This window comes from Crinia signifera, chromosome 8 (assembly GCF_055691185.1).
Source record: "Crinia signifera chromosome 8, ASM5569118v1, whole genome shotgun sequence".
Taxonomy (NCBI): Eukaryota; Metazoa; Chordata; class Amphibia; order Anura; family Myobatrachidae; genus Crinia; species Crinia signifera.
In genome coordinates this window covers 148,594,927-148,618,266 of record NC_139224.1, presented here as the reverse complement: position 1 = coordinate 148,618,266, position 23,340 = coordinate 148,594,927, and the positions used below count along the sequence as shown (strand labels likewise).

General features: G+C 45.2%; 1 protein-coding gene across 2 annotated transcripts in view; it reads left to right on the top strand.

Moving 5' to 3' along the window:
- The window catches only part of LOC146026580 (cytosolic carboxypeptidase 6-like), a 1,552,889-nt gene that overhangs the window by 958,621 nt on the left and 570,928 nt on the right, over positions 1-23,340 (top strand). For both annotated transcript variants that reach the window (XM_083157364.1, XM_083157363.1), the window contains one exon: positions 12,267-12,306. In XM_083157364.1, coding sequence (XP_083013490.1) covers positions 12,267-12,306 — 40 coding nt within the window. The remainder of the gene's footprint in view (positions 1-12,266; positions 12,307-23,340) is intronic.

Here is a 23,340-nt window from a genome sequence, read left to right as displayed (position 1 = left end):
ATTGAAGCAATGTGATGCCTTTATGCAAAGCAAAATACATTGTGTCGACAGTACTCGCAGCTTTAGGAAGTCTTAGAAAATACACTTTTTTTTTGTTAACCAGAGCACAAATAGAAGCAAATAGGAGACTCCTCTTGTGTACCTGCAGAAAGCTTTATTCCCAATATGCAGGCAAACACATAACATGCTTATCTTATAATGATCCGTGAGGATGAAAACAGGCTCCCACTGCCCAATAGTATGACATCATAACTGTTTTATATCTGAATGTTGCTCCAAATAGGTATCATTTTGTAAGCCTTAGGTAACATTTCTCATATACGCCTACGGCTCTCCCGGAGCAGCCGTCACCCAAAAATCAGGTGCCACACCCAGCAATGCACCCCACTGAGCAAGTCTCCCGCAGGCTTGAGCACACAAGCTGCACATTTTTTATGTTATGCTGTGTAAACACAGTGCTATTCTGACTTATACCGCTTTCAGATCGCAAAATTCAGGGTTGCACCGGGACTTTGAAACGGTTTAGTCCCAAAGCGACCCTGCATTTTGCTCTCTCTGGTCCCTTCATCATGCGGGGACGCGGCAGAACGTCATCAGGGGTGGGGAGAAGGCAGTTCCCAGAGGTGTCACTGCTCCAAGCACTGCCTCCTCCATCAGTGTGAAAAGGAACTGGGTCGCTCCACTTGATTAACCTGTTCACACTGCACAGCAACCTGGCAATGAACCAGTAAGAACCCTGTTGTTTTAATGGCTCTTAATGCCGGGTTGCTGGAACCATTAAGCTCTTTTAGATCGCACCTATTACTGGGTCGAACCGGCAAGAACCAGCATGAACCCGGTAATTAGGTGCAACCTGAAAGGGGTATAACTTTCTATTCAATTTTGACTATATTTCAAAATCGAATAGAAAGTTAGTCAGAATCTCATAGTGGTAACTGCATTCGATCCAGATTCGATCCTAAAGAGTGTCCCTGCACCATCGGGATCAAAAGCAGAAATAAACGGTGCAGGCAAGATCAAAAGGAGGGCCAGGCTGCTCAATGATGCATTGTGGTGTGCGGGGGGACCATAGGTTTTTGGATATACGCATGAGGGATACTTAATCTGTATCTGTATTATTTATTTATTATTTATTAGGTTTCTTATATAACGCACACATATTCCGCAGCGCTGTACAGAGTATAGTTGAACATTCACATCAGTCCCTGCCCAAGTGGTGCTTACAATCTATATTCCCTACCACATGTACAAAGACATTGTAGGGTTAATTTGTTGGGAGACAATTGACCTACCAGTATATTTTTGGATTGTGGGAGGAAACCGGAGTGCCCTGAGGAAACCCACGCAAGCACAGGGAGAATATACAAACTGCGCACAGTTAGAGCCATGGTGGGAATCTAACCCATGACCTCAGCGCTGTGAGGCAGTAATGCTAACCATTACACCATCCGTACTGCCCCGCACTATTAGGTGTATTTAATGCTCCGATAGCTCGCCAACAGAGTATTCAACTGCCACCCCTTCACTCGTCGTTTCCACCTCGCTGGTTCCTTTTAGCAAGGTAGAAACGGCCAGTGTAGCCTTCAAAATGGTGGTCTTGCCACAAAATGCAGCAGACTCTCTGATTAAGGGTTTCCTCGACGTTGGATTCTGGCAAACCATTGAATACAGCAAGGGGGTTGGACAGTGAGGATGGCTTTTCCTAGAGGAAAATAAGCCATCTTCCCCGTACAAACCCCCCACGCCGCTGTTTTGCCCCCGCATTGCATACACCCCCATGTCCCTACTTGTGAAGAATTAGTTCTGTACATAAAGAGTGTATTGCAGGATTGAACAATCTGGTTATAGAGGATACTGTATCTTCTAACATTTGTTTTTTAAACACCATGTTACACTTTACAATTGGGAACAAACAGTAATGAGAACAGAAGAGGCCAGTCTACAGTATGTTGCGTGTTTTCGCCCTGTACTTGTTCCGGAACGAAGCACACACAAGTGAGGGTGATGCCAGGTCGTACACATCTCAGACTCATCTCCACTTGCAATGGAAGGAGTCTAACCAGCTGTAACTGGCAATACTCATGTAGGTTGTCACGGGGGGATGTGCTGATGGAATTGTGGATGTAAGGTTGTGGATTAGCGTCATTCCACCTGTTTTCAGTATCTGTTACAAGGTTATTGCTGTTGCAAATGTGTGCTAATAATGATGACAGATATAAAACCAATCATGCAGATAAGGGCAGCACAGATACAGAGAACTTAGTTTCTAGGTAAATATATACATTTAGGGCCTGATTCAGACACAGTAACAGGAGTGCGGAAATCGCTATTCGGAGCATGCTGGAGCCCGCATGCGTGAGCCCTGAAAGTGTGATCAAAGGAGGTCACAGGTTCAGTGCTGGCTGGGGGTGGCAATGCAGCGTCTTGTGGGAGGGGTCCGGACAACAAAGGTGTGTCCTAACCGCTCAGGGGAAAGCCACGGCTGCTGCATCATGTCACATGACCAGGCTGCTTCGCAGCTAGGCTGGACAGACAGTAATGTGGGTGCACTTCATTTTGTATAGGGCTGGCCATCGTTGCATTTGCCATCAATGGTTGCCATAGATGGGAAAAGTGCAATTGGCCATTGATAGTGTAAAACTATAAAATGGATGACCATCGATAGTTTTACATATCGATGGTCATCCATTATGTTGACTGATTGGCCTGTGGGCCAATGAAAACACACGGGCGGGGCTTCACGGGTGTCGGGGGCTGAGCTATGCGCCATGTCCCGGCTCTTTGAAAAAAAAACTAAAGCAAAACATCGGTTTTGCTGTGCCATCGATGAAAGGAAACCATCTGGTTCTCCCCCATCGATGGCAAAAGTATTTGACATCGGCCATAAACCATCGATGATTTCAAATCATCGATGGCCGATGGCCATACCTAGTTGTGTTGCATAGTGCTTGCATTTTAGCCAAGTGCCGGCAACATTTGTGCGGGCACATCGCGATAAAGGGATCCAACGTGCGGGGCATTGGATCAATGTATTTTGTGCTATTGGTTTAATGTATTATTAATGAGATGAAGATCACGTTAGGCCAATGCTGACTAGCACGGGTTACACTTGCTAAGAGTTTTAAACAATCATCCCAAAATCTATTAGCATTCAGGATTCACTGCACTCACAATGATATCAGCTATTTATTTGCATCCTACGTAAAGACTTGTTGCTTTATCTATCAATAGTGAACTATCTGCCTGTTTGATAAAACACATCGCTGATAGTTTGCATCTCATTACAGAACACGATCGGAATAAGTGATACACAGTGCGTGTACCCATTAAAACATTGAGGGCAATATACATATACAGTAGCTTATACCAGGGGTCCCCAAACTTTTTTAAATCACGGCGCCCTAGAGCATAAAAATATTTTCAAGGCACCCCTAGGCCAAATGCTTCTTATCGAGAAATTCAGAAACAAAATATTAAATTAATTGCATTGTGTTTATATGTCACAGTTATCTGGAGAGGGGCAGGATTTGCTTCTGTTTGTCCACACATATTATGATTGGCAGCCAACAGCACTGGTTTTACCTGGTACCACCAACCCAAGGCACGCCTGCAAGTCTCCTGAGGCACCCCAGGGTGCCTAGGCACACAGTTTGGGAACCACTAGCTTATACTATTCCTAATATTCTGACATTGGCAAAACATTTGTATTCTCGTATTTTGAAAGACTTGAAGATATTACTAAAAGAACGATTGCTCTTATTCAGATGATTGATCAATTAACATTAAATCTCCAGCGGTTATTCCCTAATTTGATGCCAATAAGACATTGGATATAATTTATGGCCCGAACTTTGGCAGAATTCAGGCTCAGTCTTTGCCAACATATGTATTGCTAGGGCTGCCCGTTATTCCCCATAGTATCTAACCTGGTAATTGAGCCCTTGGCCACCATGATTAGAGCGCGAGTCTAATGATCGATCAGTGACTCCAACTATAAAGTACTGCTAAGAATATTCTCAATCCCCGTACAATGGGCCTAATTCAGCATGAATCACTACTCTGCAAAGTTGAGTAGATAGCCGCCATTCCGTACGCAATTCCCAGATGATCTAAAAATTGTGCAGTCTGTGCAAATCAGAGTAGGTCTGAGGCTTGCACTTATCCGCGACTGAGACAGGCTACGCTAATGTCACAGACCCTCACTGATAAAGGGCTGGCCACGCCTGCTGTTTTTTTTCAGACACTCCCAGAAAATGTCTGACTGCCAAACACCGACCACCTGTAAGTCAAATTGGAAATGGATTGTGCTTAGGATCCATACACATTTTGCTTACAGTATTAGCAACAGCAGTCAGACATAGAGTGTTTGATGAAGTACAGAAAACATTTGCCATATTTGTGTGGAATTGAGTGGCCCTGTGGATTAAACAAACCATTCTCAAAAATTGATTAAAGCAGTGGTCAAAGGATTCCTGGCAGGGGCTAAATAAGAGAGGAGGGGGCCCATGTGTAGGTTCCTTGCAGGCCCCCTTGCAGCACTGTAGACTCCAGCTTTGCACTGAATTGATACCATGCACATGCATCTATTCTGCTGATGTTCACCCACTGTACCTGCTGTTCTGCTATTCGGGTGCCTACTTTTAAAAGCTCCTCTCCGGGAGAAGCCCCGAGAGGAGATTGTCAGGACCCAGCAGCACTTTGGAGGGCGGGGCCTGATGTAGATGTCATCAAGCCCCGCCTCCAGTAGGCAAATCTCACAATTTGCGGGTCTTCGAGGAGGGGGTGGGGCTACATGGCACAATTTGCATCTTTAGCCCGCCTCCTCCATGGAAAGCTGTGAATCGTGAGAAATTAACGCTGCCACAGGGGAGATGCGGGGGTTATCCGGGAGGTTTTCCAACCTTTCTGGGGGGCCAGGAGGGGGACCCAATTATCGAGAGCCTTCCGGCCATTCCGAGAGGGTAGGCAACCCTGGTGTGCTCCTCCCAACTCCTCCACCACCACCGCAAGACACTGCAGTCCCATTAAATCAGGACTGTCCCGTTGAATACAAGAGAATTGGGAGGTATATAGAAAAAGACAATATAAAGTAATTTTTTTATTTAAAAAAAATCTGATTGATAAATAAACCCATTCATGTTATCATTGGCAAAATAGAACTAACCTTTGTGTTGAAAATAAATGTGATTATGGGTTGCTTCAACAGAACTCCCATCTTAGTAATTTTAAATTTACCCCTCAGTGTTCCTGTTCCTGCATTCAGTAACCACAAAGCACCTCCCAGTATTTCCCCAAGTCCCAGATTTCCAAGTTATGGTTTTAGAAGAGTTTGTACCCAATAGAAACTGATACTCATTCAACAAACGTAAATCCTCTTTCCTTTACTGCTTTCCCATCTCAGTGAGCAGCAAATGTCTCTCTATTTTATCAGCGTCCTTCTGTTTCCCCTCTCACAATCAGCGTTTCTGGCTTCAAACAGTCACATTACTTCTCCTGAAATGCAAAATCATCTTGGGATACATTACATGGGATGGCATTTATGTCGGAGCCATTTATTTGTAGTACAAACACAATGTAAACACTTTAAATGTTAGTTTACCAATAAACATGTCCACATGTACACAGCACAGGGGCGGATTGGCCCGGCGGGAAACCGGGCCATTTTCCTGTGGGCCAGTCCAGATTTGTCCGCTTTCTCCCCTGGCTGGGCCGCCGCCTCCCCCCTGGCTAGGCCGTGGACCGCGCTACCACAGCAGTTAGCAGCCACAGTGACCAACTCTTCTCTGCCCAAAGTAAATATGGCCGCGGCTTTGACCGCTTTAAAGATGGTCGAGGGTCGCTCTTGGGTGACGTCACTGCGTACCCGAACACCCGGAACTGAGCGGCTTCAGCGCTGCGGTGGGAGGAATCGGCTCCAGCGTGGTGGTGGACGGAAGCGGCTGCAGTGTAGCAGTGGGCCGACTCGAAGGAGCCGGGTAAGTGGCAGTACCCACCCAAATCTGGGTAAGTGCCGTTACCACCCCCAATGTCTCATCATCAGTGGTACAAAGATACCTCTTCAAACACAGAATATCATTATCATAAATTATCTCAACTCTCCAGAAACAAGTTGGACTGTAGAATATAGGGGTTTATTCTGTTTGGTACGGTGGGACCGTATACAAGCGGATCGGGTTATTATTTCATCTGCACATGCGTATCTTTCGCAAAGCGCATGTGCGGCGACTGCACACCACTCACGGATGGGTCTCTCCGTGCGAAAAAACCTGTCCGCAAGAACACGGTCATTGTGAGCAGCATGTGGGCGTTTGTATGGGAGCGGCCGGAATAATGAGGAAAACTGGGCGTTAACATGGGCGTATACGGGGGTGTGCACACAAAATGCACGGTGCCACAACCGCCTCGATCGGCGAACGCACCGTGCATTTTGGCCCAAAAACAGGCGGACGGCAAAGATAGCTCCAGACCACCCCTACAGATACCGAATGAGAGCAGACGCCTGGGTCTGCTAATTAACGCTGATTACTTCTCAAACTCAGACACCTGAATGTAATAAGCAATGCTGCAGGCTATTAAGTGATTAAGTGAAAACCATTATTTCACTACCTGCAAGCCACACACAGCCCTCAAACACATTGGAAACTTATCTTTCTACACTTCTCTACATGTAAAGTTTGGTTTAATTTTAGGTAATATTCATTCTAAGACCTGCTTATACAGTATGTGCTGGTGTTCATCCTTGCTGGCGGGTCGCCAGAACGTACACGCTGGCGACCCGCCAGCAGCCTCGCCAGCGAGGAGACTGAGACGCGCGTGCGTCTCACGCGCACGCGCGTCTCAGTCTCCGCCTCAGGGAGACGGACAGGGTTAGGGGGGGGTTAGGGGGGTGCGGGCAGGCGGCGGGGACCCCGGGTTACCGCCGGCAAGCCGGCGGGGACCCGGGGGAATGAATGGAAGCGCCGTCGGAAGGGGACGCGCGCGCCGCTCGTGCGCGCGCGTCCCCTTCTCACCATCGCCATGGCGCTGGCGGGGGATGGCGGCTGGCGACGCCAGCGCCATCCCCTGCAAAGATGGGAAAAGACCCATCTGTATATGTCAAGGTAGTTATTTTATAACCATCTACACCCATTCAGAAAGTGTTTTTGTATACTTTAAAAAGCAGGACACTCAATTCACAGAAGTCGACATGTGTCAACTTTTTCACTGTAACACAAACATACCAGTTTTTTCTTAGGAAAAATACAAATAAACCACATCTAAGAGCAACAATGATGTTTTTGGACTCAATTTCTACTTGCACTGTGGCGTACGCTCAGATATACGGAAGGTGTCGGTGTGAAAACGGACGAGATCTGTCCGTGCACTTTGGCGTACGCTCTGATGTACGCCAGGTATCGGTGGCTAAGAGGGAGATCCGTCCGTACACGGTGGCGTATGCTCAAGTGTATGGCACTCCCCATTGTCGGTGTTTGCGACCATCCGTGTGCGGCTGTTCTGTGGGCGGACTTACGCTCAACGCGAGCGTACGGGAAACGCACGGTGAGACGGACCGTACGTACGTTTCACCGACCTAACCAGAATAAGGCGCATAGAGTGCACTGGTTTGGGTATCGTTAGTTCTCAAAGTTGTCCACAAACACAGCACAGATGGCAATCCTACGCGTTTCATCTGAAAGATGTCATAAGCAGTTTGCTGAATATCAAGCGGCAGAATCGGGCCCCTTATGATTTAAGTATCAAGGCAATGAAATAACTTTATAGATGGTATATCAAAGTGAAATCACATCATGTGAGGTGGATACAGTAGGTGCAGGCATGTTAATAGGGTTAGCATGGTCAAAGAGAAAGAGAAGTGGAGGGAGGATAGGCCAATACAGTGTGGAAACCACTTCTACATTTACTTGAGGGTTGTCGTTGCGTCTAATAGGTGGTAGTTTGCAGAGGAAACAAGAAGAGAATAGGCTAAATTTTAGCGATGAATCTCAAGAGGTTAAATGGTCCTGCATCTTCTTTAGCTAGGGTACCAGGAACTTGTAGCTCAGATGAGAAGGTGGATAGGACAGGACATGGTCAGGAAGGGGTTCCTCTGTATGTTCTGTCACACCTTAGTTATGTTGCTAAATACCAATGAATTGGATTTATAACAATTTAGCCTACAATATGGCTGCCTCTGTTATACATAACTAACGGAAAGTTTAAACAAGGAATCCTGGCATACAATAAAGGTGTTGTGACCATTAATCACCAATCACCAATGAGCCAGAGCTGTTTGACTTAATCCTGTGATAATCCCCTACTGTATTGTTCTATGTGTTGTATTGCAGCTGAGAACAATAGGCCTTGGTGGGCCGTGGCTCACCATGGATATCCAGATAAGGCTAGTGGAAGAAGGCTCCATCTGTACATTTGGATATAAGTAATTTTAAAAGATTCTAGGTGCCATGTTCACAATCTGTTTTCACAATATCTCCATATATGGCACTAACCACACCCTTTGGGTGGAGCATGACACGCCCCCTCAATGGGACGATGTGCAAAATTCTACTACCAACTATAATCTCCCTGAAACTAGTTTTCAAAACTAGGCAAGTATGCTTAGATATTACTGTAACTATGCACAAGTCTGGGGCAGGTGCAAGTGTGCACTTACACCAAGCATATGGATAGGGGACTGGCACACCACAGGATGGTTGAGCTCTGCATATTGGCAAATATATGTTTTTGTATCCTTGCACATAGGCCCTTATTCAGATCTGATCAAAGTACAAATTGGTTCTCAAAATAGGCAAAACCATGTGCATTGCAGGTGGGGAGATTTAACAAAATAACTCACACAAATCGAACTACATACATGTTACATCCTGCCCCATCTGCAGTGCACATGGTTTTGCCCATTTTGAGAACAAATTTATACTGCAATCAGATCTGAATAAGGGCCATAATGCGGGAGCACATGTGCCCAATTTCTGTTCAACTCAGCATTATGATCATGGTTTACAGAACAAGCCCCTGCAGAGCATATTGTCACAGCCCCCACCTGGCGCCATGTTGTGCCACTTCAGCCAGTCCCAGTGTCATAACTATTGGCACCAGGTCTTTTAAACATAATTATGCCACCTAAATGGTGTTAAAATACAAATCATTTATCTTATCTTAAAACTGGGCCAGCCTGTCTCTAATTTCCTCTGATCAATGGACTTTCTCACTCTATCTTTTTTTTCTGTATGACATTGTTATGTTAATTGTACTGTTTGATCATTAAAGTTTTTACAAAAAAAAAAAACATTGGGCCAGCCTTTTCCATTGGCCCAGTCCTATCACTGAGTTAGCAGTCCCAAGTTTGGGGAATCCCTAAAATTCAAGTGCAGTGAAGAGCGGCATTCAAGTTTTCTATGGCTGAAATAAGCCCTTACAACGTTTGCCTTCTTATTTTTTTATTTCTGCTCCTTCCCCTTTTCCTTCAACCAGAATCAAGCGAGTCATTTTAATAAGTGAGATATAGAACAGGTAAGTTCAAACGTGTTGCACTGACTACAAAAAAAAACCCAGTTCGAGAACCTTGTCCCTTACCCAAGATGAAAGAAATAGAGTTGGTTAAGACTGAAAGATCATGAAACGAAAGGGACTTTGCTGCCACACGAACTGACTCTCCTGCTGCCACAGTCCTCCCTCATCCTTTATATACTGCATTGCGACACTACCAAGGTGACCCTGTATTAAAATAATTGAAGCTCAGAAGCCGTAATGATTTCTGCCTGTTCCACTTTTGGCGTCTAATACAGAGGTGGAAGTGTTTTGTAACAGCTGTATGGAAACGTATAGCTCCCCAGAGCACAATATATTTAATACCCAAGTAAACATTAATAACACAGGCTGGCTGTGTTTTTGTAACTCGCAGAAAGAGATGAGGATTCGCTCATAAAACAAACTGCCCACGGCTTTTCTCCTGAAATATGCATGCCAGGGGATTCCAGGCAGTGGGCAGTTTTAGGGTCTAGATGAATGTGAATTCCTAGAAAAAGATACGTATGTGAGTGAATGCCCTATCAAGCATAGATCAACATATAACATTAACCAATGGGATGCCATAATGGCAACAAAGATTTATTGAACGTGGCAAACAGGATTTGTACTATGTATACTATGTCTTCCCTTTTTTGGGGGGGAATTATATGACGTATTGCATACACTACGCAATATATTTTGCCCCTTATCCCATGCGTACCGGCATTTATTAATGCCATCTGCCCCTTATCTCATGCATACCGGCATTTATTAATGTCATATGTACGAGCAGTTACTCGATAACCCTCAGGATGTCAGGGCTTATGACCTGGGAATCCTATTACGCATGCTCCGGGGAAGTTACAGCAACTACTATTAATGAATTTAAATGAAAACTGGATACATTTTTGGCCACTAAGGGAATCCTATAGATATGACTCAAGTCAGTAGTTACAAGTCAAAAAGGTTGAACTCGATTGACTAACGTTTTTTTTCAACCTTAATTACTATGTTACTATGTTATACTGTTGTACATATTCATGTATTTCTGCATTGTTTCCCCTCTACATACCAATTCATTCTGTTTTATATTGGCTAATAAACCACTCAGTCTGGTTATCTATTGTGTGAACTAACCACACAGCTGATACTTATTTATATCATAGGTGTTGCCAATAGTACCACTTATTCCTGCTTCGCAGTTATATCCCGGGTTATTGCCGGGTCAATCAACCCGGCAATTCAATCCGAGTTACAAGAAGGGATAAATCTGGGTCGCCCTCTGTAGTATATTGGGCAACCCGGGTTTATTGTGACCTGGGATTAAAATCACGGGTCGAACCTGGTATTGCAATCTGATAGCTGTGTTACTTGCATACACCCAGTTGACACCCACTTAAACCCACCGTATGTGGATCATGGGATCAACAGTAAGGAGGACCGTGTCGAGGTTGACCCCAAAAAAATTGGCATGCACAAGTTCGACATTGTTAAAAGGTCAAAACATGAAAAAGGTCAGGCACATGAAACATCGACATGAGTTTTTTTTGGGAGTCAATGTTGCCATTTGAACACATAGACCCCCAATTAGTGTACGTGCCGCCCTCCCCCATTTTGCTTGACATGATTCAGGCTAGGTCCGTTGCTCCGCTACCGCTGCGCTCGGCAAATATTACAGTTCCCAATCAGAGTCCAAGTGTATAGTAAAGTATGATACATTTTTTTAAAAATCATCAAAAACGCAGACTTTTTTACTGTGTTGACCTTGTGCATGTCAGCCATATTATGTTGACTTACTTGACTGTCCACCTAGACACTGTCAATCTATCATCCAGATCCCCACACAGTAATGCCTGTTTCATATAGAGCAAGCATGGCCAAACTAGGGCCCTCTAGCTGTTGTGAAACTACAAGTCCCATTATGCTTTGCCACAGATTTGCTATTAGGGAATGTTAAAACTATGGCAAGGCATGCTGGGATGTGTTGTTTCACAACAGTTCAAACTGATATCTATATTGCAGTGTAACAATTAAGCAGCCAGTATTTACTCTGCACAGAAACAAAATAACACCCAAATCTAACTCTCTCTGCACATGTTACATCTGCCCCACCTGCAGTGCACATGGTTTTGTCCATTAGAGAGTGAATTTGCTTTTGCAAGTGAACTAGAATCAGGCCAAATGTTTCAGTATGCTGATATATTTCCTTATGGCCTTTTACATATTTTTGCATATGCAATGTTTCACGTTGTCATGGTAATGTCTGATATTAGGCATGTCAAAATATGAACCAGTAGATGACACTATAAGCAGTGAGAAGGTTGTGCTTGTGCAATGCTAGAAATACAGTATTTTACAGAACCTTCCAGTTTTTAAGATAGTATCTGGTCTAGATTTTGTGTTGCCTGGTTACATATTTGAATGAGCCTCAGGGGGATGAAGATTGCAAATTCATTGCGCACCTCCAGTTCTTTAAAATGTTAGCATGTTTCCCTGAACATCTGTAAGACACTCACATGTGTGGGTAATCTCACGATTTATGGGCGCACTGCCCTACATTGTGCTCACTTTCTAGTGTAATAGCTTGAAAGGGGGTGTGACTATGCAAATTATGGCATTGTTCCTCAGGGGTGGGTTCATAAGGATGCTCCCCAGAGGGGAAAGTAGTATATGACACATATATACAGTTAATGTGTACAGTGTTTATGCTTAGTAAGTCATATAATGTAAAGTAACACTATTCTTTCACTTCTTTTTTTTAGCAACAACGAAGACTTGATCTGCTCACTATAACCAACCCCAGTAAGTACAGTAATAAATATATCCCAGATGTTGCTTATACTTAATGCAGCTTATTTGCTGACTGTTCAGAGACTTGGAAGTCTCCCTGCTGTAAGTGTTCTGGCATATTAACTTATCTTTCACTGAAGAGACAAATAAGAGTGAAACAGTCTTTATCTAGGTGTACATTCTGCATGATGCACTAAAATCCCATTGCACTGTATTACACATAAATAATAATAAAACAATAATAAAATGCCAAAGTAGATTTGGATTCAAAGAAAGCGTACTAATATTACGGAAAATAAAATATTCACACATATCGCAAATTTCAGGGATGAAGCATTTTCCGAACCAAAGCAGAGCACAGATTTGGACTCACATTTGAGGGACCACACTTCAGGGAACTAGTTGTTGGGCAGAATGGCTGGATTACATCACACATTGACGCTCATTCCTATCCAATCGGTCCCCAGCGCGCTTGCACTCTAGGGGCCGATTAGATAGGATTGAGGGGGATGGTTGTGCCCTACGCATGTGCATAATTAGTTATGTGCATGTGCAGGGCTTCTGAGCGAGTGCCCTCGCTGACCTTCGCTGTCGTAGTGAGGCTCACAGGGGGGGGGGGGGGTGGAGATTCGATGGGGTAGCGCAACAACTGCTCAATAAGCTGCAAGCTTCATTGTACACAGGGCATAGCCGATAACCTCAAATACATACATGATACATCACTTTCATAAGATTTACCTGTGTGCTCATAACCAATCACAATGTAACCAATTAGCATATATTTACATAGAAATCTTTCATTATGGTGTCTCGCTCGTTTCTGATCGCTGCAATTTAAATGTTTTGTTGTAACATTGTATATTAGCTCTTTTTTCATTATCTTGGCTGGTTATTGTTTCATATTCATGCATGCTAACTTCATTTCAATATACTGTACGTTACATATATCCTATAACCAGGTAAAATAGTTTCTGTAGGATGTTCTTGTACCATTAAGCAAGCTCAGTCAATACTTATGATGTACTGCAATGTGGCGTTCTCCTTCACTACGACACCCACCGTGAATAGTGATTTATTGTAGAGCAATAACACATATTACCTTATTTCGTTTGTGATGTTTCCGCAGAGACCTCTTTCGTACTGTAGAATAATGAACTGTATAATAATGAACTGTAATACAATAATAATCTATATATATATAAAACTGGATATATGTATGTGTGTATGTTCCAGCATAACTCTGGAATGCCTGAAGCAGATTTTCTACGCATATGACTTACAATCTGTAAAAAAATTATGTAGGGGTAAGGCACACTCCATGGGGGTCCCAGGGGCCCAAAAGGGGTCCAACCACTATAAAGTGGGTCAGGGAAGCAGGATATGGCAAAGTTGCATAACATAGGCCCTTATTCTGATTGACGCGTACTTTACCGCATACTTTCGGATCGCGTATTTACGGCGTCTGCGCATGCGTGGAGAACGCCACGCGCATGTTCCACGCCTTGACTCCGTACCAGTTCGGCCAAATCCCGTCCAAAACTGTTCCCCGCAATCAGTCGGGAAATATGGGCGTATTATGGGCGTCATGCGGAATGACACATGGGCGTAGTTTCAAAGTGGGCAAAACGGGGCGGAAACATGGGCGGATACGGGGGAGTACACTTATGTTGGGGGGCGTACATTCGGATAGCACTCCGAATGCACGCGATCAAAAAGGGCAGAAATGTGCGGTGTCCACAAGTGTACTATTGCTTTGCGGACACCACTCGTTCATGCGGTAGGCGAACGTACCGCCTAATGACTACAAGCATTAACACCTGAACCCAATAGAATCTACTCCTTTACTCATTACTCACTAATAGGCCGCTTGTCAGTGCTTTAATTGAAACCATTGCTGCTTCAAGGAAACCTTAGTAATCCCCCACATATGCTGTACTTGTCAGACACTTTAAAACTGCTAACAATGGACATGACTGAATATTAATACTAGCAATACACATGTGTATTCGACATGTACTCATGAAACCACACATTTTTGGTAAAGTTAACAAATTTATTTCTATACATGTCACAGTCAATGCCACTGTGATGCAATGACCAAAAAATACAAAATCCAAAAAATAAACAACATGGCAGGAATGAACCAAAATAAATAATAATACAAAACAAATATAATTGCACACAGATGGACTCCAGCACCTCCTATGTGCCACTGCACATGCAGCCAGTGGGAAATGAGGAGGCTGCTGGCCCTTCTACAGCAGGGCAACCTGCACCTGACCATTCTACAGCAGGGCAACCTACACCTGGCCCTTCTGCAGCAGGCCAACCTGCAGCTGGCTCATATGCACCATCAGCAGAATTGTTTGGAACACAACCGGGGACTTCACAAGATAGTACCATGGCCATCACTTCAAGTACAGCTGACAGTAATGGCAGGCAAAAGAGGGCAACAGGGGAACCAAAAAGGACATATGAAGCAAGGGCTCATCTGGTTACCCTCAGCACGTGATTGGACACAAGAAGCTGACACACACAGCACAATGGAAGATTTGGGACCACATAACGGTGGAGATTAATGCAGCCACAAGTTCATTTGCGACCACGTTTGGCCTTGGTAGGCTCCTTGGCCTGTGCAGCAGCTCTTCGGCCACGGCCAGATGCTGGGGCAGGTGGAGCAGATGATGTTGAGGGGTTGGCTGGTCTACCCCTCCTGCCAGCAGGGAGTGTTGCCGGTGGTAATGCACCAGAAACGGATGACATTAGGACCCTGTTGCTGGTAACCAGCTCCACCATAAGCTCATTATGGTGGAGGAGGAGATCATTTTGGCGGGTGGCTTGCTCGGCCAGCACCTGAGCACTTGCAGCCATGGCCTGATGTGACTCAGCCATGGCCTGCATGCTCGCAGCGATGGCCTGCTGGGTGCTGACCAAGCTCGCCAGGATCTCCTCGGTCCTATGCATCCGTTCTGATGCCAAGTCTCCCTGCTGGTTGATGTCCCCAAGCATGTTGGCCAAGGCGGCCAAATCGGCTTGGGCCGATGGCTGCTGCTGCACAGGCCTACCCCTGGGGCCAGGTGGCACGGACTCCTCCACCTCCTGAGCAGAGTCGTCACCAAGCGGTGGGGTGTCTGTGGAAAAAGATAAACACAATTAGGAGACATTCTAAGATAATTACTTGCACAAGTTTATGGCATGACCAATATTTACCTTCCAGAAAAGACGCAAACACTTCAGCTGGGGCCTCGCTATCCATCGTGCTCACCCCCCTGATCTCCTCAACTGATATACAGCTCTCGGCCATCAACTCCAGGGGGGTGAGCTCTAGCCCTGATGGCATGGGCCCGGCCCCAGATGTCTGGCTGTGTTCCCACCGCTTGGTCATCTTCCTCTTCAGGTTGGTTTTGAAGTCCTGCCACCTGCAATGTAAGTTGACATATTAATACATGTCACTCCAGATGTTAGCTGTTGCAGCCATTGCTCTGTGCTACATATTACGACATGTGATTAATGTGCAAAAGATAATATTACATGCAACTATGATATCAACCGTTACAATACACATTCACAATCACCCTACTATAACTCTCACCAAAATAACATGGCAATAATGTCTGTGTATCGTAACAACCTCACGGGCCATTAGCAAAATCCATCTAAGCATCAATTCAATCATTACTTGGCTATTACTGGGCACATGTATCACAAAACAACTTGCCTCTTCTTCACATGGTCCGTCTCACGAACTTGTGGCGCTACTTCATTAATCTCTGCCGTTATCTGTTCCCAAATCTTCCATCTGCGTGTGTGTGTCAGCTTCTCCGATGGACACTCAATCCAATCACGTGCTCGGGGAACCAGGATGGCAAGCTCCTGTGCTTCATATGCCTTATTTTTTTTTGGTGGTTCCTCTGTTGCCCTGGCTCTCCCCTTGCCACGTCCTTGGCCACGCCCCCTGTCACGTGTCGCTGCACTTGAAGTGCTGGCCATGGTACTACCTTGTGAAGTCCCCGGTTGTGTTCCAAACAATTCTGCTGATGGTGCATATGAGCCAGCTGCAGGTTGGCCTGCTGCAGAAGGGCCAGGTGTAGGTTGCCCTGCTGTAGAATGGTCAGGTGCAGGTTGCCCTGCTGTAGAAGGGCCAGCAGCCTCCTCATTACCCACTGCCTGCATGTGCAGTGGCACATAGGTGGTGCTGGAGTCCAGATGGGCAAAAAGGTGCTGCAGCTCTGGGTCCACCTCTGGTTGTGATCCAGACATGTTAGCAACAACATTGTCACCTTCTAATACACCTTTATATACTGTTTGTGTATCCTGTTTGGCGGACATCAGCGGCAGCTGCGTTCCGTGCGTGAGCGTACGTCGCTGTTTTTTCGCGCCGCATACGGTGGCGGAAATTCCATTGTGTAAAACCTGGCGAAAGTTCTACATGAAATACTGGTCACCAATGCTAACATTGCATAGAATCTTCTGATACACCTGTGACTATTGCACAATACACATGCTATTTGCTAGCATGACATGACATTTGATTCATGACTACTGTGGCGTTTGATTGCAAGCTAAAAGTAGCCCAATCCCTTAGATAATCCAGGCCACAAGTCATGCAATACTCATCTCTACTGTTATAGACCACACATGTGAGAGGCCTATAAATAGTGACTTGCTGCTAGAATCATTTGTCTCCAGATCTGGACTTCTCAGGGTCTAAGGTAAGCTCTTCCATGCTCCTTGTAGATATGATATCCATTAACAATGTAAGTGTATGAATGTATGCACCATTGCCTCACTGACTACAGATTGTTGGGCCAGCAAAGTGTGTGTAGCATTATTGCAACATGTCACATGTTCACTATTTCACTCACAGGTCTTAAACCTGTGTGGGTTCATCTATTGCAGGACAACATGTCCCAGCAATAGATGAAATGTCTCATAGTACATGATGTGGGCAAAAAATGCTGACACCTTTATCTGTGTGTTTAGGACGGTGTGTATTGAGTTCATATTATTGTTACATCATTATAGAGTCAAATGGATCTGCGGGATTTCACGGGGCGGCCATCTATTGTACGTATTGAAGCCTACAAATCTATTTGTAGTGGGATATGGCCATTATGTGCATAGGTGCATCAGTATTTATGTTAATTTCTTTATAGGTTGCTGAAGCAATGATGCGCTACATGGAGAGGAGGCTAAGGGCACTTGCGGCTCTCCCCACTCGTCGCCCAAGGAGGCCAGGACATGCTAGAATCTATCGCACACGGGTGACTCTGTTTGCTATGCCCGATGATGAGGTACTTACTAGGTACCGGTTACCGCCACATGTCATTCTGGATCTGCTCACGTTAATTGAGAGCGATCTGGAACCTCTACACGGGATCACGACAGCAATTCCGCCTCACACACAGCTGCTGGCGGTGTTGCATTTCTGCGCCTCAGGATCATTCCAACAAGTAGTGGCAGTACTTGCTGGAATATCTCAGCCGGCCTTCTGCCGAATCCTGAGGCGTGTGACGTCGGCCATGTTCAGGCGCAAGGGGCACTTCATGGCCATGACATTTGCCACCGAGACCCTGCGCAGAAGCCAGCAGGCCTTCCATCAAATTGCTGGCTTCCCTAATGTGATAGGGGCTGTGGATGGCACCCATGTACCATTTGTGCCTCCATCTCGAAGTGAGAAGATATATAGGAACCGCAAATTGTTTCACTCACTGAACGTGATGGTGGTATGTGGCCCATCCATGGAAATTCTCGCCTTCAACTCGAAGTTTCCCGGAAGTGCCCATGACTCTCATGTCATCCGACAAACCGGGATATGGCAAAGACTACAAGAGCTGGAAGGCCGTGATGCGTGGGTTCTGGGTGACTCCGGTTACCCATGTACGCCCTGGCTACTTACGCCGTACAGCTACCCAGCACCGGGCCCACAGGAGGCATTCAATCGGGCGCATGTTGCCACCAGGCAAGTGGTGGAGCGCTCAATTGGCCTTTTAAAAGGTCGATTTAGAGTGCTCCACCGCACTGGTGGTGACTTACAATATGCGCCTCAAATGGTGTCGAGGATCGTGGGCCTGTGTATATTTTTCCACAACATTGCTGTGCGGCGTGAGATACCCTTTGATGAGTGGGAGGTACCATCTGAGCCGCAAGATCCGCCCATGCGCCCATCCCGCGCCCCTGAATGCCGGAGGGGATACCAGCTGCGGGACTCTGTGGCGCAAAGATACTTCAGGTACATGTTATCGAGTTGACAGAACACACCAATTTGAGTAAAAATCACCCCTTCAAATAAGTACAGTGTGTTAGTTGTCAGTGTTACAAAACGAAAATTAGCCAGCCTGCCCTCCTAATGGCAAAGAAAGAGGAGATATTTATCATATGTGCTTAGTTTTGGGGGAAGTTCAATATAGGTGCTCATTATTATACCTTGTACAAGGGATCTTATGTGTTTGTTATATCTTCATTATTGTAGTTGATACTATCCCTGATGACTGGTGAGTACATTGATTTATTCTCTAATGTGTTGGGGATTTTTTCCTGTGTTGATGTATGATTTGTTTGCAGATATATATATATATATATATATATATATGATATTTGAATTGATTAACATGTTTCAACATTTCAAGGAGCAGGCAGCCAGGCAGGCAGGCAGGCACCCAGGCAGGCAGGCAGGCAGGGCTGGTGTATAATGCTGGTCTCAGGATACCTGCAAGTATGTGTATGTGTCTTTTAAACATAAATGTACGCATACACATAGATGCATAGAGTAAGTAATGCTAACTACAGCTATGCGTTGCTAAGCTATAGCACGCGTTGCTTGGCGGAGCGAGGCGTCATTGGATTTGCTAAGTGCATACACACTGTGTTTTATATATATCAGATTTGTTCATTGCCATACATCAGCACTACTGTTTTGAAGGCATGCGAATTTGTCACCATTTGTGTTGGCGCAGAGACGCTGTTCATGTAAAGATGAACAATAAAGTTATTAACACAAATAACTGTGATAAACCAATGCCACCACCTGATTGGTTGATAGATGCCATTGTTAACATGGCGGAGACAAGAAGGGCAGACCCCTTTTCACATGCGGAGCTGAGGGTTCTGGTCTCCGTCATGGAGACAAGGCTGGGCCGTGCGGGGCCCTTTATCAGTAACCGCCATAAGCGGAGGGCCTATGCTGCGGCAGGGCGCCGTATTTACGCCCGCACTCGGGTGCGGAGGTCCATCGGGCAGCTCGAGCGGCGGTGGTCGGACCTCCGCAGGCGCCAGCCCCAGCTGTTACAGCAAATCAGGGGCGAAATTGCTGATTGTGAGTATTTTAGCTATGAAATTTCGCACTTACAACATAGCATATATAAACAATAAAATGTGTCTCATGATAAGTGGGTGTCCATGGGTTTAAAAGTCCATAGACTGTTATGTGTGCTTCTTCCTGGTTAACATGCATTCATGTGGCTTTTATATGTAATGACATAGCATTGAGGATTCTGATGCATACAATGTGCCAGATCTAATATGTGTTACACATTGATAAATGCCAGGGTTGTAATGTTTGAACAAATTACTAACAATCACATAATAATTTAAATGTCACATTTTGGAGTCCATTAACAGTAAGGACCTACTTTCCTGCATCGTTTGCCATCATTATCACCCTTCCATGTATGTCTTGTTATGGATTAATACATGTGCCCCAATGACCCGACATTGACCATGATTTTTTTTTCTACCACACAGCACGAGCCCGAGCCCGACAGGCCCGTGAAGAGGCCGAGGCAGCCCTGGCCCAGGAGGAGGCCCAAGACCCTGAGGAGGAGGTGGCGGCAAGGGTGGAGGAGGAGGAAGTGGAGGAGGAGGAAATGTTGGAGGAGCAAGTGGAGGAGATGGTGGAGGAGATGGTGGAGGAGGTGGTGGAGGAGGAGGAGGTGCCTGAGGAGGTGGTGGTGGAGGAGGTGGAAGAGGAGTTGGTGGCAGAGGAGGAGGTGTTGGTGGCGGAGGAGGAGGTGGAGGAGGAGGTGGTGGTGGTGGAGGAGGAGGTGGAGGAGGAGGTGGTGGTGGTGGAGGAGGTGGTTGTGGCGGAGGAGGTGGACGAGGTCATGGTGGCGGAGGAGCTTGCGGAGGAGGGGGCTGAGGAGGCCACGGTTGCCCCAGAGGATTCCGATTCCGAGGGGGAGGAGGCGTGCCAGGCCCCGGAGTCCCATCAGATCGGTATGTTTACATAATGCATCATTCATGAAGTAGTTGTACTGGTATTTGTTATGTAGCACTGGTGATTAAAAATTTTGTTCCAATACTATTCATATAGACCCCAAAGTGGGTAGCTACAGATACAGGTACGGGTTAGATGAGGTGTCCAAGGCATCCCTTTCATCCAGGACACCTCTCAATTACACAGGTTTGTGGGATGGGTTGGAGCTCCATTTTGACTGCCACATAACCGTTGTAGTTAAACAGGATCCTGGAGTAAAGGGATGAGTGGATCATTTGTGGATTAAATTCACCTGCTGCAAGCGTAGATTATGACCCATCAAATAGTGGAATCTATATTGTTGGTGAATGTTATTTATAAACTCTAGGATGTATGCTATAAATGGAGTATGGCCCGGCCTACCTTGGAATGGAGTCACAAGTTGCCAGTGTCCCAGGAGCCTCCTCTACCTAAACACCCCCTGTAGTTCAGATTGTTTTTTTGCCGTCACAGAATTGTAGGTTGGTTTAGACAGAATTATGATTTTGAGGATGTGTACTGTGCATTCCTGACATTTGCATAACTCCCATGCCACGAACCATCACTGAACTTAGACTGAGCAGATTGTGACAAGTTCTTATTGACGGAGGCCATGACATGCTTGTCATTGGTTAGTCATGGGTGGGTTGTGACTGAGAAGAAACACTATGACTGTTATGTCTTCTGCAGAGTAAAGGGTAGAGGGAAAAAAAGACAGTATGTAGTAAATAAGTTTGCATGTATGTATATATGTATGTGTCATATCTATTTATCTATGTGTGTCTCTATCTCTCTACATAGATATATATATATACACATGTCACCTAGCATTTGTGCAATTTATGTAGCAGTATGTGAAATGTATGCATGAATATCATGACTAATTTTTGCCCCTTTGACATGCCCACAGATGACACCACACCGGCAGATGAGGGAGTTATTGGGGCCCTCCTGCGGGCGGAGCACCATTTGAGGCTCTTACTAGCAGATCTGCAGGACCTTCGCGATCTCCTGATATAATTTATAATTTTATATTTTGTGATTGACATGTTAATTTTGGTTTATAATAAATGTTTTATGCAAGTTCACAGTTGTTGGTTTTCTTTGCACATTAAACAGTATATGTGTAGATTGTTTATAATCTTTTACACAGGGTCTAATACAAACCATTGCACTTCAATTGCTGTAAGGGTTAATGTGTGCAATGCATGTGTTAGGCATGCTTGTAAGGATATATTGGCATCTAATTGATTCCAATTCAAAATAAGCAGTTTTTTATGAGGATAGGTAATTGAATAAGTGGGTCATGTGATGTATTGCAGAAGATACATAATAGTGGGTTGTTTGACGTAAATACTCCGCTTACGGGCGGTAGCACCGCTTGGCTCCCGTTCGGATGCGGTATTTCCGAGCATACTCTGTAATACTCTGTAATACCGTGCAGAATCGGAGTGTTTCTCCCGCACACGCATGGTTTGTATGTCGTCCGTAAACACGCCCTGTTCTTAAAGAGTGAGTCCGTCCGAATGCGGAGGACACGTGGGCGTTTCTACGGACGATGGCCGCACGCGGCAAAACACCGTGGCGTGCGGACCGCTCCGTAAGAATGCGGGAATATCCGCACCGATCAGAATAAGGGCCATAGAGGGGATATGGTAATTGATTGGTTCCACATTAGGTTCATAGCCTCTAATGCCCGAAATCCCGACACTGCCGGGGTCCCAAAAAAGGGGTCCGGTCACTACACAAAGTGGGCAAGGGACGCAAAATATGGCAGCGCTGCAGAACATAAAGCGGTTTTAAGCTTAAAACAAAAAAGGATGAAGTTCAAATAATGCTAATTGCACAACCAAACCCGGGCAACGCTAGTAAATAAATAAATAATGCATGCTTACCTTGTTTATTATCACGCCACAGCAATGTAGAAAAGGGCTGTTGTTTGTTTATTTTTTTGTGATTTATTTATTTACTGTTTTATGATTTTAGCAAAGAGAATTTTTAATGTATTCTACTGTTACATCATTGCAATTACTATAGTGCAGTGGTTCCCAAACTTTTTCAAATCAAGGCGCTCCTGAGTATCAGAATTTTTTTTCATGGCACCCCTAGGGCAAAAGTGTCTCATTGATAAAATCATAAAAAATATTCAATTGAGTAAATTGTGTTTATATCTCATCCCTAGTGTCATTTATGTGATAATAGACAGGATTCACTTCTATTTGTCCACATTTTGCCTATTACTTTAGTCATACATATTTTTTTATGGTAATGGACCACCAACCCAAGGCACCCCTGCAAGTCTTCCAAGGCACCCCAGGGTGCCACGGCACACAGTTTGGAAACCACTGCTATAGTGTAAAGTGCACATATGATATAGATGTCAGAACAGTAAAGACAATACTTTGATGTGCTCTCTGTATATGATTAATGTAATGCCAGCACTAGGCATGGAATGGGTTAAACATCCCAGGCTGTGTGTGTGACCATTAGGGAGCATGTGACTTGGGGATCCAATAAGGTGCTTGGGAATGGCAGAGCTAGCTGAGTATGGGGTCAGGAAAGGGAGGAGTCTTCCTCTCTTTCCTGCTGAGATTTTCCCGCCCTCCCTTCCCTGTGATAATCGGTTTTAAATGTTTTTTTTTTTTCAGGGTGTTTTAATCGCGTTGGCTGATAGGCGGGAAAGAACGGCAGGTTAATAGTTTATTAGCCTTCATTACCCGTTTATGCAACGTATATAGATTGTTTTCGGTGCGCTCGCCTATTCATTGACTTAGGCCTTTCGCTCGATCTCCCGCTTGGGGCAGCGAGACCAC